The following is a 17,822-nucleotide window of genomic DNA, read 5'->3' as shown; positions in this document are numbered from 1 at the left end:
GAGACACCCGAGACTGGCCACAAGTCAAACTCTCCCAGGAAGCTCACATAGCCCAGAACCCAGGGCCTCCTACACAGGACAGGGTCTGGGACACCACATTTTTAAAAAGCTGCTCTGTCTTGGCCGGTGTGGCTCAGTTGGTTAAGGGTGTCATCTTGTACACTAAAGGTTGCGCTGGTTCAATTCCTGGTCAGAGCACATACTTGAGCTGCAGATTCAATCACTGGTGGGGGCATGCAGGAGGCAGCTGATCAATGTTTTCTTCTCACATAGATGTTTCTCTTTCTCTCTCCCCCTCTCCATTCCTCTCTCTAAAAATCAATTTAAAATCTTTTTAAAAAATGCTGTTCAGCTTAATTTCTTAATTACCCCACACAGGGGGTTAAAAAAAAATCAATGAAAGACAAAGCAACCTGGAAGGAAGATGGGCAAAGATTAGAACCAGCACTTCTACTAATAAAAGAGATTGTGATGCTGAAAGGTATCCTTTAAGAAGAGGAAGAAGAAAAAGGTAAAGATACAAATTATGAACAAATACACATCTATCAACAAGTGAATCTAAAAATCAAGTGAATAAATAATCGAATGAACAGAATAATCTGGTGAATATAATAGAATCAGGGGCATAGAAAGGGAGTGGACTGACTATTCTCGGGGGGGGAGGAGTATGGGGGTGCAGGAAGAGACTGGACAAAAATTGTACACCTATGGATGAGGACAGTGGTGGGGGGTAAGGGCAGAGGGTGGGGTGGGAACCGAGTGGAGGGAAGCTATGGGGGGAAAAAGGAGGAACAACTGTAATAATCTGAACAATAAAGATTTAATAAAAAAAAAAAAAAAGAGAGATTGTGGGGGTTGGGGGGAATAGAGAGGGACATACACATAGAGGACAGATTCACCCCCAAAAGATCATAGGACACTCTTCACCTATGAGACGGACAGAGCTTAAAGTGTAATCACACACACTGCAGGTTGAGTGAGGAGGGACAGCCACCCTAGGTTCCGGGGGAAGGATGCGATCTAGTGCAGAGACCAACAGGCACTGCTGTCCTCAAATTGTACTCCTGGTCACAACATGGCCTCGCCACTTACTGGTGACTCAGCACAAGCTCCGCACCCCAGGAATGTCAGCATCCTCTGTAACTTTCTAAAGGGCACCTGATGACATCTACCACAAAGAACAACACACACACACCTTTGGACCTAGCAATCCCACTGAGTGGTGGTTACAAGTCTGTCAAGAGGGAGGCATAGGAAGGCTGCCCACAGCAGTTTCCAACAGCGGGACATGTCCATCTACACTAGCGATTAAATGTCTTAGCACTGCATACACACTGTACATCGACATCACCTTCCTGGCTTTGATATTGTGCTACAGTTACAGGAAATAAAATCACTGGGCAAAACTGGGTGACGGACACATGGGACCTCTGTCCTATTCTTTACAGCTCCCTGTGAATCTGCAACAATTTCAAAATTAAATTAGAAAGTAGCACTGTATGTCTCAGTATATTATGCACAAAGTGTCCAAGAGCAAGTTATAGGAACCTGTTAGTGGTGGTGTTTCAGAGCATACACAATGTGTTGTGTGTACAGTATTGTGAGGTAAGTGTGAGGAGCCCATGCAGAAAAGAGGCTTCCACTGTGCTTATGTTGTGCCTTCTTATACTATCTGAATGCTTTAATCATGTTTACATTACTACTACTTTTTTTTTTTAACATCAGTTATCTGAGTGGTAAGTTTATGGGTCTTTTTTGTTTATTTCTCTGTATTGTATGATTTCCATGTAGCCCAAGGAAAAAATGGCATTAGAAATTGCTCTCTATGAAATCCAAATGTTAATTTAAAACTTAAGTCTTAACAACACAAAGTATTCTTGGGTGAATCATAAAAAAGTGTATTCACTGAAAAAGTGTTGCTCTCCTCATTAACATATTAGCTGGAATCTTCATCTGGGAAACAGAGGGTTTGTTTTCCAGAATGGAAGAGCAAAACAAGAGGCCCCTAGCTTGTCCAGCTATGTGCACAGGTTAATAAGCAATGTAGCTCGTTGTCTGATGACATGACAGTTTTAGGGTGGACTCCATTTTTCTTTTTGGTTAATTTAATAGAAAATCAACTAAAGAAAATGAATAAACTGCTATTAGATTAGCCAAAGAGTAGAAGCTGCCTCCGATTTGGAAAGCCTGGGTCTTGTCCTTCCAGCTGTCACTGGGAATCAGTTCTCCTAGAAGATGGTATAACCTGACAAAGAATCAGAGAAGGGCGAACACATTTCTGGAAAGCAAACATGGGTAAGCATTGTTCTGAAATAAGTTCTAGAATCAAATTTCATGTTTCTATGCATAATCTAAAGAGTTAACAATATGCCTCCCAAGGACTTCAAAGAACTCCTGTTTTAAAGGCCAAACAATGTTGTTTTCACAATGCAAATAAAAAACGGCTGGCCTTGAGATGGCAGAAGCAATACTCACTCTTTCTTTTGACCTGCTTGTGGTTTTCACACTAATGACAGGCTCTCCTTTTGATTTATCCATTACTACTGTCCGTTCCATTCCTCTGCTTCCTTCAGGAAAAAACACAGCAATCTGTGAAAATGTGCTGATGTACACAAGCCAGCTGGGGGCTCCTGCCTCCCCACAACCAGCTGCCAAGTGACTAATGCTAACGCTAAAGACTTTGTGTCTTGTCCCTCTCTTCATGATGAAAAAAATTGTTTCTCTCTCTCTCTCTCCTTCTCTCCCTTCCACTCTCTCTAAAATCCAAAGGAAAGAATATCCTCTAGCGAGGATTACCAAAAAAGAAGCACTACCAATATGGCTACACTGGGCGGAAAATGGCTGGCAGTGTTTGGGTCTTTGCTCATCTAGAATGGACTTGCCTGCATCTTACAACTTAAATCTGAGTCCAAGTGCATTCTGCAACATGTACACAAACAAATCTCACCTGTAGGTTTGTTTCCTTTACCCCTCATACTCAATCCTAGTGGCCCCAGGATAACCAATTTCAATTTTTATTCCTATCACACAGTGTGGAATGCTCTGCAGAACCAGGCTCTTGTGCTCTGAATTAGATACTGCTGGCTCCGAGGGAGCCCCTCCCCACTCCCAAAGTGGGCTTCCCTTCATCAGTCTTCAGCAATAAAGGCTCTACACCAATTCTTCCTCTTCACAACAAGCTAAGCAGGCTCTAACTGCCAGAACAACCATGGATTTAGGGAAATTTGCAATACTCCAGGAGCATTTTAAAAACACTTTCCTCATGAGACTGCTGGCCAATTACCCCAATGATTAAGATCTAACTTGTAATGCACTGCACCAAATCCCAGTGCTCCAGATGGTCAGGTTTTGTTTCTGATTTTCTTTTTTGGAAAGGGGAGGGGATAGGCTTTCTTTCTTTTCTTTTCTTTTCTTTTCTTTTTTTTTTTGCCACAAAACATTTTGTGGAGCCTCATGCAAATCTGAAGGTGCAGAGTGCAAGGAATTTTTATATGACAACAGAGGTGGCACACTATAAGTGCAACTGCTCCTACTCCACAGTCTACAGACATAAGATTTTTTCGTTTTTTGTTTTTCATTGTAACTGGCTTTACCATACAGGCAAGAAAAATAAGATTACACACCTACAGAACTGTACTGAATTAGTTACAAGAACTAAGACATACCCCTCTGGCAAACCCCCCACTCTTTTCTGTTAAAGACTCAGGAAAAATAAGAACCCTGGTCACTGAGCTGCCAGTGCAGTTAAATCATTAACCAGAATATCTCTGCATTTCTGCTGTTGCGTAGAAACTTCTTTAAGCCACCTCATCACCTGAGGCTCTATTGCTTTAATGGCTTCCTATAACCAGCAAAACTAAGCAAAGTCACTAAAAAGCTCGCTGTACCTACTTGATTATGACACCTACCAGCCCATTCTGACAGGCTCTTCCCCCCATCATGAACACTTAGCCTCTAATCACCTGATTTGGTGACTCTGGACCGATTTGTAGTTCCTGGTTTTAGCTCGTCTTCGTCTTTTTCTTCCTTTTTAATGTCTTCAGGCCTTTTCCCCTCCTTTTTCTCCATCTTCTCTTCCTTCTTAATTACAGTTCTATGCAAAAACATGGTTATCAAACTTGAGTTCCTGAGACTCTAACAGGAGCAGTTTGCTCGCTCAGATTGATGCGCAAAACAAACCAGGCCAGCGGCAAGTGGATAGGGAGAATTATTTGAAAACTGTGGTAATATTCTCCTCTTCAGACACAGCCCCTATTCCCACTTAAGTTAACTATCACATCTCGAAATATGCAGGATAAAACTGCAAGCTTATGAGGATGTTTTTTCCAAGATGCTAGAAGCACTCATGTATATGACAGGTACACAAGCAGACACGATGGAAGAATGCTTGTGAAAAACTATTTCCAAATGTCTCATTTTGAAACATTTTGTATATGTGGAATATTAAGTTTTGTAGGGAAAAAATTCTCCCCAAACAGGTATAATATAATATAGAATGGAGGTGCAGGACCAGGACCGGATGTTTCTACAGCATGAAGCAGTGAGCCACCGACCCACTAACACTTGGTACCTGGCAATATCTGCATACTTTGAGGAGTTAAAATGTTGTTAGCCCAGCCAGCGTGGTTCAGTGGTTGAGCGTTGCCCTATGAACTAGGTCACAGTTCGATTCCCGGTCAGAGCACAAGCCCGGGTTGCAGATCCAATCCCCAGGGTGGGGCATGCAGGAAGTAACCAATCAATGATTCTCACTCATCATTGATGTTTGTATATTTCTCTCCCTTTCCCTTCCTCTCTGAAATAAAAAACATATTTAAAAATAAAATGCTGTGTTATATGCCAGCAAATATGGAAACTCTAACATTTCAACCAAAGGCAGTTTTGTTTTTTAAAAAATATTTTGATTATTTTTTAGAGAGAGAGGAAGGGAGAGTGAGAAATAGAAACAGTGATGAGAAACATTGATCAACTGCCTCCTGACGCCCCTGCTAAAGATTAAGCACGAAATCCAGGCATGTGCCCTGATGGGGAATTAAACCAGCGACTTCCTGGTGCATAGGTGGATACTCAACCACTGAATCACACCAGCCAGACCAGTTTTATTCTTTTTTATTTTTCTAGAGGCCTGGTGCACAAAACTCATGCACAGGTAGGGTCCCTAGGCCTGGCTGGTGATCAGGGCCAATCTGTGGGGCAATCAGTGGGGCGATGGGGGAAGGGGAGTGCTGGCACCCGCCTTGGCTGGCCTGGGGGCAGCTCCCGTGTAGAGCTTCTGCCTCCTGGTGGTCAGTGCGAGTCATAGCAACCAGTTGTTCTGCCATTTGGTCGATTTGCATATTAGGCTTTTATTATATAGGATTGATTTCAGAGAGGAAGGGAGAGGGAAAGATAGAAACATCATTGAGAGAGAATCATTGATCAGCTGCCTCCTGCACACCCCCCACTGGGGATTTAAGCACACGCTAGGCATGTGCCCTGATTGAGAATCAAACTGTGACCTCATGGTTCATAGGCCAATGTTCAACCATTGAGCCACACTGGCGAGGCAAGGAAGTTTTATTCTAAGTGGTGAAATAAATCATTGCTGCCATTTAAAATGTCTTCTATATTTCCTAATGGTGTTTGTCTCAGGCAATTAAATTCTAGTCATTAAATGCCCACCATGTGCCAAGCTCCAGGACAGGAAAGCCAGGTCCCGCTGGATTCTCTAACTAGCACTTCTTTTCTTCTTTTCCCTGCAACCTGAACAGAGTTCACACTGGCCAAAGAAACCCCCTCAGTTCACTCTTCCTTTCTCCTAGACTTCCACAGCACAAAGCTGTGTTTTTAAATTGATGTTCATTTTGAGAAAAACTTTTAATCTGAAGATTTTAAAAATGTAAGCACATACCATAATCATTGATGGTGTGTGCCAAAATTGACAATTGTAAATGTTTTTCATATATATATTTTATTGATTTTTTTACAGAGAGGAGGGGAGAGTGATAGAGAGTTAGAAACATCGATGAGAGAGAAACATCAATCAGCTGCCTCCTGCACACCTCCTACTGGGGATGTGCCCGCAACCAAGGTACATGCCCTTGACCGGAATTGAACCTGGGACCTTTCAGTCCACAGGCCAATGCTCTATCCACCTAGTCAAACCAGTTAGGGCTGTAAATGTTTTTAACATATTGGTTTCTTTTTTTTTTTAAGTCCTCACTCGAGGATATTTTTTCCACTGATTTCTAGAGAGTGTAAGGAAGGGAGGAGGTGGAGAAACATCGATGTGAGAGAGACCCGTCGATTGGTTGCCTCCCACACATGCCCCTACCAGGGCCAGGGAACCTGCAACTGAGGTACGTGCCATTTGACCTGGAATCACTTGACCCTTTGGTCCCCGGGCAGATGAGAAAAAAACCAGGGCAGGTTTCCCTTACAGTACAATACTATAGATGGAGTGAAGGTCACAGACACACTTGTCCCATCCCCAAGACAAGACATCACCACCCATGGTGCCATAACTGTCAATCATTTGGCTCACCTCTCGAACCTTTATGGGTACTTTCACATAACCCTGAAGATCTTCAGGGATGTTTTACAACATTTCTGGAGACTAACATATTGGGATGGGCCTTAATATGTTGCTCTTTAGCGCTTTTCACCTCATGCTTTAAAGCAGCAATTTTCAGCCTTTTTCAGCTCATGGCACACACAAACTAATTACTAAAATTCTGCTGCACACCAAAAAATGTATTTTTTTGCCGATGTGACAAAGAGAAAAAAAAAGGTATGATTTTGATTCATTCACACCAAATGGCTATTGGTGAGTTAGTTGGCTGTTGTCATTTTTTATTTTGACAATCTAAGGAAAAAGAGGTCAGTACCCTTGATTAAATCGTCAGGTATTGCATGTTTTAAAAATTCTTGCAGCACACCGGTTGAAAAATCACTGCTTGAAAGGTTAGTCTGGCCCAGTCAGTGTGGCTCAGGGGTTGAGTACTGACCTGCAAACCAGAATTCCCAGTCAGGGCACATGCCAGGAGGCAGCTGATGAATGATTCTCACTCATCATTGATGTTTCAATCTCTCTCTCCCTTCTTCTCTAAAATCAATAAAATTATTATTATTATTATTTTTAAAAAGGTTAGTCTGTGTGGATATATACACAGATGTGGTTCCTTTCAACTGCTACCCAACAGTGCACAGTTATTTCCATTTCCCTTATGATAGACTAGAGATTGGTTTCAGTGACTATATGACTGCAAATAAAGCCACCATGAATCATCTCTGATGTACCTCTTCCACTGTTCTGCAGTGGTGCCTCCTCCCTCCAAGGAGACCTGAAAAATGTTTCAATAGGAGACCTCTCCCTACTTGTTCTGTACTCATATGGCACCTCCTAGAGACACAACGAACTTGTTGATAACACTAAGTTAAAAACAAGCAAACAAAAAAAACCCACACAAGAAAACCAACAAAGAAAACACCTCCACATAGGAAAAAAGGCTGGAGAGACATATACCAGAAAGTGTTCCCACCAGGCAGTGCTATTTTGCCTGACTTCAGTGTGTGCTTTCTAAACAACAATTATAGAAAAATCACTACTAATCCATGACCACAAAGACAAGCCACCTCTATGGACAAGCTTCTCCATTTCACTTAGGCCAGTGGTCGGCGAACTCATTAGTCAACAGAGCCAAATATCAACAGTACAACGATTGAAATTTCTTTTGAGAGCCAAATTTTTTAAACTTAAACTATATAGGTAGGTACACTGTTATTAACTTAATTAGGGTACTCCTAAGGCATAGGAAGAGCCATACTCAAGGGGCCAAAGAGCAGCATGTGGCTCGCGAGCCGCAGTTTGCCAACCACTGACTTAGGCTGACGATTAAGCCTAGAAATTCTTAATATAGAAGGAAAGGTTAATAAAGGTGTTTATTTGAATGAAATAAATAAGGTTAAAAACAAATTTTGAAATATTCAACCTGGGCAAACCACTTGAAGGCCGTTTGGTTTTAAACATCTTAAGCTCATCATCCAGTTAAGTGCTCCAGCACTGAGGGCAACAGCTTAGGACTAAATTCTGGCCTTGCTGCTTGCCAGCTGAGCTATGTGACCTTGGGTCCCCTTTCTGAGCCAGTTTCCTCTTCTTTCTACACAGAGCAGACCTCACAGGACTCTTCCAGGGACTAAGGGACTCCCCTGCACACACACACACATTAGCTGATTATTATCCCCTTTCTTTTTGCCATAAACACATCTCACTTCTGTGATTCAAAAAAATCAACGAACGAAAAGCATCTCAAGACACTAAGAAAACCAACAATTCTCAACAGCTTCCCATATTCTAACAATATATATTTTTAGCACTGCTAATAGATGTGTCCCTTTTTCAAGAAGTTGCTGATAAAATCATGGGTCTTACTTCTAAGTACATGAAGGCTCATCTGATAGCCATTTCTCATGGGCCTACAATTTCTAACTTGGTCACAGTGAAGACCAGCAATTACACCATTAAAAACCAAGCCTAACTTATGAGTATTGATGTCCACACCCATGTTTACTCAACTATAAATTTTCTTATGTAAAAAAACCCAGCAAAATGGAATTACTGTGAAATTTACAGATTCTTAGTAAAGGGTTTAATTTTTAGAATGCCAAGTGGACCTGGAAGTGGAAATAAATTGTGTTGACAATATAAACGTAAAACAGACACACAGTGTTCTGAGAATAGCACTGTTATCAAGCACGTCACCAAATTCTACCTACCCCAAAGATAAGCATATGGCTTTTGTTTTGTTTTGATATTTTTATTGATTTCAAAGAGGAAGGGAGAGGAAGAGAGAGACAGAAACATCAATGATGAAAGAGAATCATTGATCGGCTGCCTCCTGCGCACCCCCTACTGGGGATCGGAGCCCGCAACCTGGGCATGTGCCCTTGGCCGGAATCAAACCTGGGACCCTTCAGTCCGCAAGCTGATGCTCTATCCACTGAGCCAAACTGGCTAGGGCAAGCATATTGTTTTGATAAAAGTATAATCAATGCCTGCTGTGAAAGATCTGTCCCTATTTCTACAAATCACCTCCTTTATAAAAATAGTATCTCAGACCTGTGATCCCCAAATTCCTATGCCAAGGTACCCCCAATGTACCACAGTGAACTCAAAGGTACTCTGGGATATTTCAAGTTTTTGAGGGAAACACAAAAATACTTGACAACTGCCAGGCGCTGCACAAAATACTAGCTTAAGGCTGCTCATTTCAATATTCAACCAGCTTACATTCCTTTGAATAACGATGTTATCTTTGCAAAGCTGGGTTTTTGCAGTTGCTGGGATAAAAAGCAAGATTCACATGAAAATCAACTTGGACCATGAAATGATTCAAAGTTTTCAGAGGCTGTGCAAGGGTCCAGGATGTTTGGAATAAAAAATAAATTTTGCCCTAGCTGGTTTGGCTCAGTGGATAGAACATTGGCCTGCAGACTCAAGGTTCCAAGTTCGATTCTGGTCAAGGGCACATGCCTGGGTTGTGGGCTTGACTCCCAGTAGGGGGCGTGCACGAGGCAGCCGATCAATGATTCTCTCTCATCACTGATGTTTCTCTCTCTCTCTTTCCCTCTCCCTTCCTGTCCGAAATCAATAAAATATATTTAATAAATAAAAACATGTTACTCATTTTGTTTTGTTTTTTCAACAGGCTACTAGGTTAGATGTACATACTTATTAAGAATCATCTGGCCGAAACCGGTTTGGCTCAGTGGATAGAGTGTCAGCCTGAGGACTGAAGGGTCCCGGGTTTGATTCCGGTCAAGGGCATGTACCTGGGTTGCAGGCACATCCCCAGTAGGAAATGTGCAAGAGGCAGCTGATCGATGTTTCTCTCTTATCGATGTTACTAACTCTCTATCTCTCTCCCTTCCTCTCTGTAAAAAATCAATAAAATATATTAAAAAAAATCATCTGAATCCATTTTTTAGCATTATGAAATGAGTATCTGTTGAAAGCTAAATACTGAAGTAGCAGCAAGATGCAAAAATTACATGTGATGTAAATGAGAAGCTGGTGAGGCTGTTTATGCAAAGGACACATGCCTGTTTCATGAGCGAACCTGTGGCTGCCACCTGCCCTCCTCCCAGCCATCATCCCAAGAAAAGTGTTCAAAAAATTACTTTAGCCCTGGCTGGTTTGGCTCAGTGGATAGAGCATCGGCCTGCGGACTGAAGGGTCCCAGGTTCAATTCCGGTCAAGGGCACATGCCCAGGTTTCGAGCTCGTTCCCAGTAGGGGCATGCAGAAGGCAGCCAATCAATGATTCTTTCTCATCACTGATGTTTCTATCTTCCTTTCCCTTCCTCTCTGAAATCAATAAAAAAAGTATTTAAAAAAAATTACTTTACTTTTCAATTTTGATCTCCACAGGATGATGTCTGTCAACACTAGATACTTTTTCCTTCTTCACTTCACACTCCTTTTTGTCGGACAGCTTTTTCCCAGCAGGTTCGTTTTTGGCCTAAAAATATAATGCAGATAGAAATGGCTCATGGACTAGGTCTTCCCCCATGTAAAGTTCATGAGTTAGAATAGGCAAGGACTGCCTTACCTTCTCTACGGAGATCATTCTTCCATGAAGCTCAGTTCTGTGGAGATGGTTGATACATTTCGTAGCCTCATCAGATGTCGACATGGTGACAAAGCCATAGCAACGAGCCCCAGGACTGCGGGCATTGGTCACCACTTTGGCGCCAACAACCTTCATGGGAAAGGGCACTCTTATTTTCTCATACAAATAATCACACAATGTAAAAAATTATTAGCAGTTAACTGATCATCAAAATTATTTCCATTAGACATTTTGGTATCTTTTATCTGGCCATCTATATAAAATGTTCCCAAACATTATCCAAAATCATGGTTAATAATAAGAAAACAAAACACTTTGTCTTTTTGTCTCAGCACTTTGAGTCTTTTATGCCATGATACTGCAGCAGGGTCAAGAGGATTTTATGGAAAATTGGAATAATCTCCATGACCACAGCTAAACAAATAAGCATAAGTAGCCTGAAAAAAAAATAGCTTTTACTTCTCTGGGATTTGTCAGTTCTTCCTAGTTATTAAAAATAACTGACCTATCAAAATACAACTGCTTTTGATACAAGATCAGCTCTACAGTGACAAAAAAACAGGGAGAGCTAAAGACAGTTAAACTTCACTAATGACAACTTGTTAATTAATCAAAAGCCCTTCCCACTCAGATCATTTTCTCTAATTCCATTCTATCCATGGACAGCAGAGGCGATATCTACTCAGAAATGCACCCCAATCTATGTGGACCAAGGCTAAGAAGACCTCTGACACAGATACAGAGCAAACTTCCACTTCCAGCCAGCCTGGAGAACCAACCATTAACTCTCCTGCTACCTGAAACTACTAAAAAATGGGAGGAAGTGTAAGCAACAAGCGTTTTCAGACACCAGGCACCAGGCTACACAGGATGGTGACACCAGCTAGAGTGGAAACACATGAGGGCTTTATGGTTGCCCATTCTTACTGTCTAGAGCAGTGGTTCTCAACCTTCCTAATGCCGCGACCCTTTAATACAGTTCCTCATGTTGTGGTGACCCCCAATTTCATTGTTACAAACTGAACATAATTAAAGCATAGTGATTAACCACAAAAACAATATGTAATTATATATGTATTTTCCGATGGTCTTAGGCAACCCCTGTGAAAGGGTCGTTCGACCCCCAAAGGAGTCGCGACCCACGGTTAAGAACCGCTGGCCTAGAGATTCCAGGCCATGGGCAGGGAGGAGGAACTGAGGGGGCTGATATCCCTGAGATGAGCACAGGTCAGACTCTGAGGAGATTAAAGCAGTAACCAGTCATAGTTCCACACAGAGAGACATTTGGAGAACTGTTTAGGGTCCTGAGTAGCGTTTGTGTGTGAGAAAATCACCAATGCTAGGAGATGACCACCTGCAGAAGCAGAGGGAACAATCCCCGGGGCTCACTCAGTGCTGCAAAAGGCCCACTTCTCCCAGAATGAACCCAATGGCTGGATAGGAAAGCCTGTATTTGATGGGCATTGGGCTGAGCACTCAGAAGGATGTTGCCCAGGAGTGGATGAAGCTAGCCCTGAGCTCTGGCCTGATTAAAAAGGTTAACAGCAAGCCTCTGCACTGATTGAGCAAGTGACTGAACTGTGCCCCAGCAAAAGCTCAAGGACATTTGCAGGAATATAAGAATAACTAGCTCACAACGTAAAAGTCACACAAAAAAGTCTGGTATCCAATAAAAAATGATTGGGTTACTCTTAGCTGGTTTGGCTCAGTGGATAGAGCACTGGCCTGCAGACGGAAGGATCCTGGATTCGATTCTGGTCAAGGGTACAAGCCCAGGTTGTAGGCTCAATCTCCAGTAGGGGGCAGGCAGGAGGCAGCCAATCAATGATTCTCTCTCTCATCATTGATGTTTCTTTTCTTTTTTAAAATATATTTTATTGATTTTTTACAGAGAGGAAGGGAGAGAGATAGTTAGAAACATCCATGAGAGAGAAACATCGATCAGCTGCCTCCTGCACACCCCCAACTGGGGATGTGCCCGCAACCAAGGTACATGCCCTTGACGGGAATCAAACCTGGGACTCTTCAGTCCACAGGCCGACGCTCTAGCCACTGAGCCAAACTGGTCAGGACTCATCATTGATGTTTCTATCTCCCTCTCCCTCTTCCCTTCCTCTCTGAAATCAATAAAAATATATTAAAAAAAAAAAAGACTGGGTTAGAAAGAGAACCAAGATGGCGTGTAGGTTAATACTGGTACTCGCTGCCTCCCACAACCAAATCAAAATTACAACTAAAATACAGAACAACCACCATCATTCAGAACCACCTGAAAGATGGCTGAATGGAAGTTCTACAACTAGAGAAGTAAAGAAGAAAGCACATCGAGACTGAAATTCTGCTGACCCCATGTAGAAGACATCAACTCAGCATGAACACTACCTCTGGAGGAATACTTATGAACCCCATTTGGAAAGACTGTATCTGTAAGATTGAAAAATTCGTAAAAACTTTACTGAGGAAGTGAATTACCTTTTCAGTGGAGTTAAAATGGGAAATCAATGGAATGTAATTTTGTGGTCTTTCCCCTTTCAACAAGGACAGAAGTCTGTTGACCTCACTCAGAAATACCACAAGCTGACCAAACACCCCAAGTGTGCAGCTCCTTAAATGGAAGACCTAGTGTGAACTCTTAAAAATACAGTGCCTTAAAGATACAAAGTGCAAAATCTTCTTCTAAATTCTCATGAGACAAGGAATGTGAAAACAGGGGATAACTGTTTTTCATTAAATACTTTTTGTGATGTGATAAGCTGTAGTTCATCAAATTATTAAAATAGTTTAGCCCAGAAAAGAAAAGAAAAAAATGACTGGGTTAGCCAAGAAGTAAGAAAGTCTAACTCTAATGAAGAAAACAAATGGACCAATAAAATCAGACTCGGAAATGACAAAATGACAGAATTAGTGGACCAAGGATACTAAGCACTTGGTTTAGTTATTCAAAAAGACAAAGGAAGAACTGTACATGTCAGGTAATCAACGCTAATTTAAAACCACTCAAAATGAACTTCTGAGATGAAAAAATACATTAGATGGGATTAACAACAGACACCGCAGAAGAAAAGATTAGGAAACTTGAATACATAGTAAGAGAAGCTACTCAAAATGAAATGGAAAAAATAAAGACTGATCCGAAAGAAACCAGAGCAATATTGACTGGTAGGGCAATGTGAGGAGTCCTTGAAGGCAAGGAGCTCGGGGGAAAAAACCAGCAAACAAAATCAACACATCATCAGCAAAGTGCTCCAAACCAGTGAGAAAGATAAAATCTTAAAGGCAGCCGGAGGAAGAATAGTCATATGTGTGTTAAGAATGAAGGTGAGGCCGAAACCGGTTTGGCTCAGTGGATAGAGCGTCGGCCTGCGGACTGAAAGGTCCCGGGTTCGATTCCGGTCAAGGGCATGTACCTGGGTTGCGGGCACATCCCCAGTAGGAGATGTGCAAGAGGCAGCTAATTGATGTTTCTCTCTCATCGATGTTTCTAACTCTCTATCTCTCTCTCCCTTCCTCTCTGTAAAAAAATCAAGAAAATATATTAAAAAAAAAAAAAGAATGAAGGTGAGAAGCACAGCCAACTGGTTGGAAACAATGTGAGCCAGAAGGCAGTGGAGCAGCTTTGCCTTCTGGAAGAAAATCAACCAATCTGGAATTCCACACCAATGAACACAGCTTGCAAAAAAAAGGTAAAAGAATGACTCGCAGCCCTGGCTGGTGTGGCTCAGTTGGTTAGCATTGTCCCATGCACCAAGAGGTCCCCAGTTTGATTCCCTGGGCCTAGGTTTCAGACTAGTTACCTAGTGGGGGGAGTGCAGGAGGCAGCTGATGGATATTTCTCTCTCAGCAATGTTTCTCTCTCCTTTCCTCTCTCTCTAAAAAAGTCAATAAACACATATTTTAAAAAAAGAATGACTTGCAGACATACAAATTCCTCATTGGCAACCCTGCCCTAAAGAAATGTTCAAGGAGGGAGGAGAATAATTAACTAGTGGGAACTTGGATAAAAACAAAAAGAAATAAAGAACACTCAAAATTGTGAACACGAGAAATTAAAAACCCAAAAAACAAGCCAATAATATACTGTGTAGTTTACTAAATAGAAGTAAAATGTATAATGACAACATCACAAAGGCTGAGAGGGGGCAATGGCAGTTGTACCGTACTGGTATAATATCAACAAATTATGTGTGTTTTTTTATTGCTTTCAGAGAGAGGAAGGAAGAGGGACAGAGAGGTAGAAACATCGATGACAGAAAAACATCGACTGATCGCCTCCTGCATGCTCCATACTAGGGATCCAGCCTGCAACGGGGTAGGGGGTGGGGGGTGGACAACATGCCCTGACCAGGAATGGAACCAGTCACCTCCTGGTGCATGGGTCAATGCTCAACCACTGAGCCACTCCAGTTGGGCCAACTAGTTATCTATAGAGTCATAGGTAATAAGCCACAAATCATAAAAAATAACCAATGCAAAAGGTGGCAAATAAATAAGGAATAAATGATTCAAGAACAAGAGAAAGAAAACACAGAACCAAATCAGATTTAAAGCCCACTGCACAAATGTTCCCACAGGACATCTGAAGTGAGGGCAAGGCCAACCCCTCTGAAAGTGCAAAGACCCCCTGAGACATAGGAGCCCTGGGTTCTGGCTCTGACCACCTCTGATTAAGTGGGTCAACTTGAATAAGCCATCTCTTCTTTTTGTATGTGTTCCCAACTGTGACAAGGGGGTGGGGAGAGTGGTCCATGCTCTCTAGGTTCCCTGTAGACCCTGATGTTTGTAGTTCTGCTACCCCGATGGAAAAGTGCTGCGCTGTCTGCAGAAGCCCAGAGTACGCCATACAGGGACAAAGGTGAAAGAAGCCCCTGCTGAAGACACAGTGTCAGTTCTCTGGGCAGAGAAGGTCAAGGGGCTGAGCCAATTATGGGGTTATTTGACCTTTCCATTAAACTAATAATCCTTGCAAGGGCATCATTTCCAATGACAGTTAAGCCCAAATAAGGGCAGGTACCATGAGAAGCTCACATATCCCTGTCTCCCCACTCCTCCTTCCCCCTTGCACTCTGCCCTGGAGCTTTGCACAGTAGCCTTTGAGGAGTTCATCCACATTACAAAGCCTTGTCCCACCACTGGGCCTTCCTTTACCCAGAGCCACAGGCATGCTCAACTCCAATCACTCAGGTCTTGCCCTAAATATGGCTTCCTCAGCAAGTTTTGCTGAACCCACACCCCCACATCTAAATTAGGTCTCTTTACCATATGATTGACACGCTGTAATTTTCCTTATTGAATGTGTTGTATATGTTTATTCTGTAAATGATTTTTCTACCAGTCTGTAAGATCTATAATGACAGGGACCTTATATCTGTTTGCTTAGGCTTTATAATCAGTACCTGAGTTCAGAAAGAGGTCAACAAAATAAATGAGTAGGTTACAGCTTAATAGTTTTCTAAGCCCTTCTGAACGCTTCTTCTGGACCCATACTGTCCAAGTCACTAATGTATTCACCAATACCTAATTGGGTGACATGGATCTGAGCAAGATATGACTGAGCAGCCAGGATGAGTCAGCCTCAGAAACTCTGCCTAGAATCCCTGCAAGTTCTCAACTCCTCGAGGCACTGTCCCCTACCTCCCTCCTTAGAGGGCCATTTCCCACAGGCATCCCAGAGACCAGGGCAGTCTCTATGGCTTATAAAAAGATTGCTTCATCACCTAATTCCAAAGCAACAGAATCATTTTTATTTTAAAAGTCCTTTAAGCTCCTTGGAAAGTTTTAGAACTGTATTATTTTCCACCTGCTCCCAATTAGCAGCATATTAGGTGATTTATTTGTAAACCACTATCACGTTCTAGTTTTTAAAGTATATACTTAAGATGCTATAAGATATAAAAGCCAACACTTAACTTACTGTTAAGGAAAAAACCCTCAGCATGCCAGCTTTAAATTTTGTATAAGCCAAAAGATATAGCAGCTTCTTGAAGAGAAGTTAGAAAGAACCACAAGAACATTCAGATTGTAGCTATTTACACAGGTTTTCGGCATAGTGTTCTACATCATGATTATGTTTTGCCTGTTAACCACTCTCAAATAGAAAAAAAAATCCTCAAATCCAAAACCAGGTGAGTTTTTCCCCCTTGAGGATTTCCTCCTCCAGCCTTTTCTTAAATTAGAAATGACCCACAATAAAATTAGCATGAAGTAGGGTTCTAAACTCTTGAGTATATATTTTTTACTAGAGGCTTGGTGCACGAAATTCATGCACTCGGTGGGGGGTGGGGTCCCCCTAGCCTGGCCTGTGCTCTCTCACAGACCTGGAGCCCTCAGGGGATATCGGCAGTTGTGCTGCCGAGGAGGTGGAAGAGGCTCCCACCACCGCTGCTGTGCTCACCAGCGGCGCCCCCTCTGTGGGAGCACACTGACCATCAGGGGGCAGCTCCTGCGTTGAGTGGCTGCCCCTGGTGGTCAGTGTGCATCATAGCAACCAGTCATTTCACTGTTCCGTCAATTTGCATATTAGCCTTTTTTTTATAGGATTGATTTCAGAGAGGAAGGGAGAGATAGAAACATCAATTATGAGAGAGAATCACTGATTGGCTGCCTCCTTCACACCCCCTACTGGGGATTGAGCCCGCAACCTAGGCATGTGCCCTGACCAGGATTGAACTGTGACCTCCTGGTTCATAGGTTGACACTCAACCACTGACCCATGCCAGCGGGGCTTGAGTATATTTTTTAATGCTAAATTGAGGCTGGGTAGCAAGACAGACATAATGGAGAGCATACCTTTCCATACTTGCTGAAAAGGTTCTTCAGATCTGTTGCTCGAGTTGTGGAGGACAGTCCACTGACCCACAAATTCCTACCAGAACTGCTGCTGATACGACCTGGAGCAGGAGAGAGAAGACTATGCTTTGCCATCAGGAATAATAGAAAGTATGACCACTCCTGAAATGTGGCTCTCTCTTAAACCCTAACCACATCCAATTCCAACACTTCTTTTTTCTTTTCAATTTCCACTTTTAATTCAAGAATTTAATTATTGTCAACACCTATGACAGAGATGAAAATCTGGATGGGAAAAACAGAGTTTTCTTACTTGAGGAGTAATCATGTCCAAGTTATTACAAACTGAAATGTTTTTCAATGATCAAATCTCATCCAAGATAGCAGTTTCTATAACTCTTGTTATATTATTCAATGGAGAATAGAG

At 42.2% G+C, this 17,822-nt stretch overlaps 1 protein-coding gene across 10 annotated transcripts in view; it reads right to left on the bottom strand.

Annotated features, from left to right (window-relative positions):
* The window catches only part of SAFB2 (scaffold attachment factor B2), a 41,379-nt gene that overhangs the window by 10,263 nt on the left and 13,294 nt on the right, over positions 1 to 17,822 (bottom strand). For 9 of the 10 annotated variants that reach the window (XR_009452985.1, XM_059697024.1, XM_059697023.1 and 6 more), the window contains 5 exons: positions 17,396 to 17,496; positions 10,589 to 10,738; positions 10,386 to 10,498; positions 3,963 to 4,093; positions 2,476 to 2,567 (listed from right to left, as the gene is read on the bottom strand). Coding sequence is in view for 9 of the 10 variants with exons in the window: in XM_059697024.1 (XP_059553007.1) it covers positions 2,476 to 2,567; positions 3,963 to 4,093; positions 10,386 to 10,498; positions 10,589 to 10,738; positions 17,396 to 17,496 (587 nt within the window). In the remaining variant the exon portion in view is untranslated. The remainder of the gene's footprint in view (positions 1 to 2,475; positions 2,568 to 3,962; positions 4,094 to 10,385; positions 10,499 to 10,588; positions 10,739 to 17,395; positions 17,497 to 17,822) is intronic. The other variant, XM_059697027.1, reaches the window with a different exon arrangement.

The sequence above is a fragment of the Myotis daubentonii genome, chromosome 5, assembly GCF_963259705.1.
Source record: "Myotis daubentonii chromosome 5, mMyoDau2.1, whole genome shotgun sequence".
NCBI lineage: Eukaryota > Metazoa > Chordata > Mammalia > Chiroptera > Vespertilionidae > Myotis > Myotis daubentonii.
The sequence above is the reverse complement of the archived record's forward strand: the minus strand, read 5'-3'. Positions and strand labels throughout refer to the sequence as shown.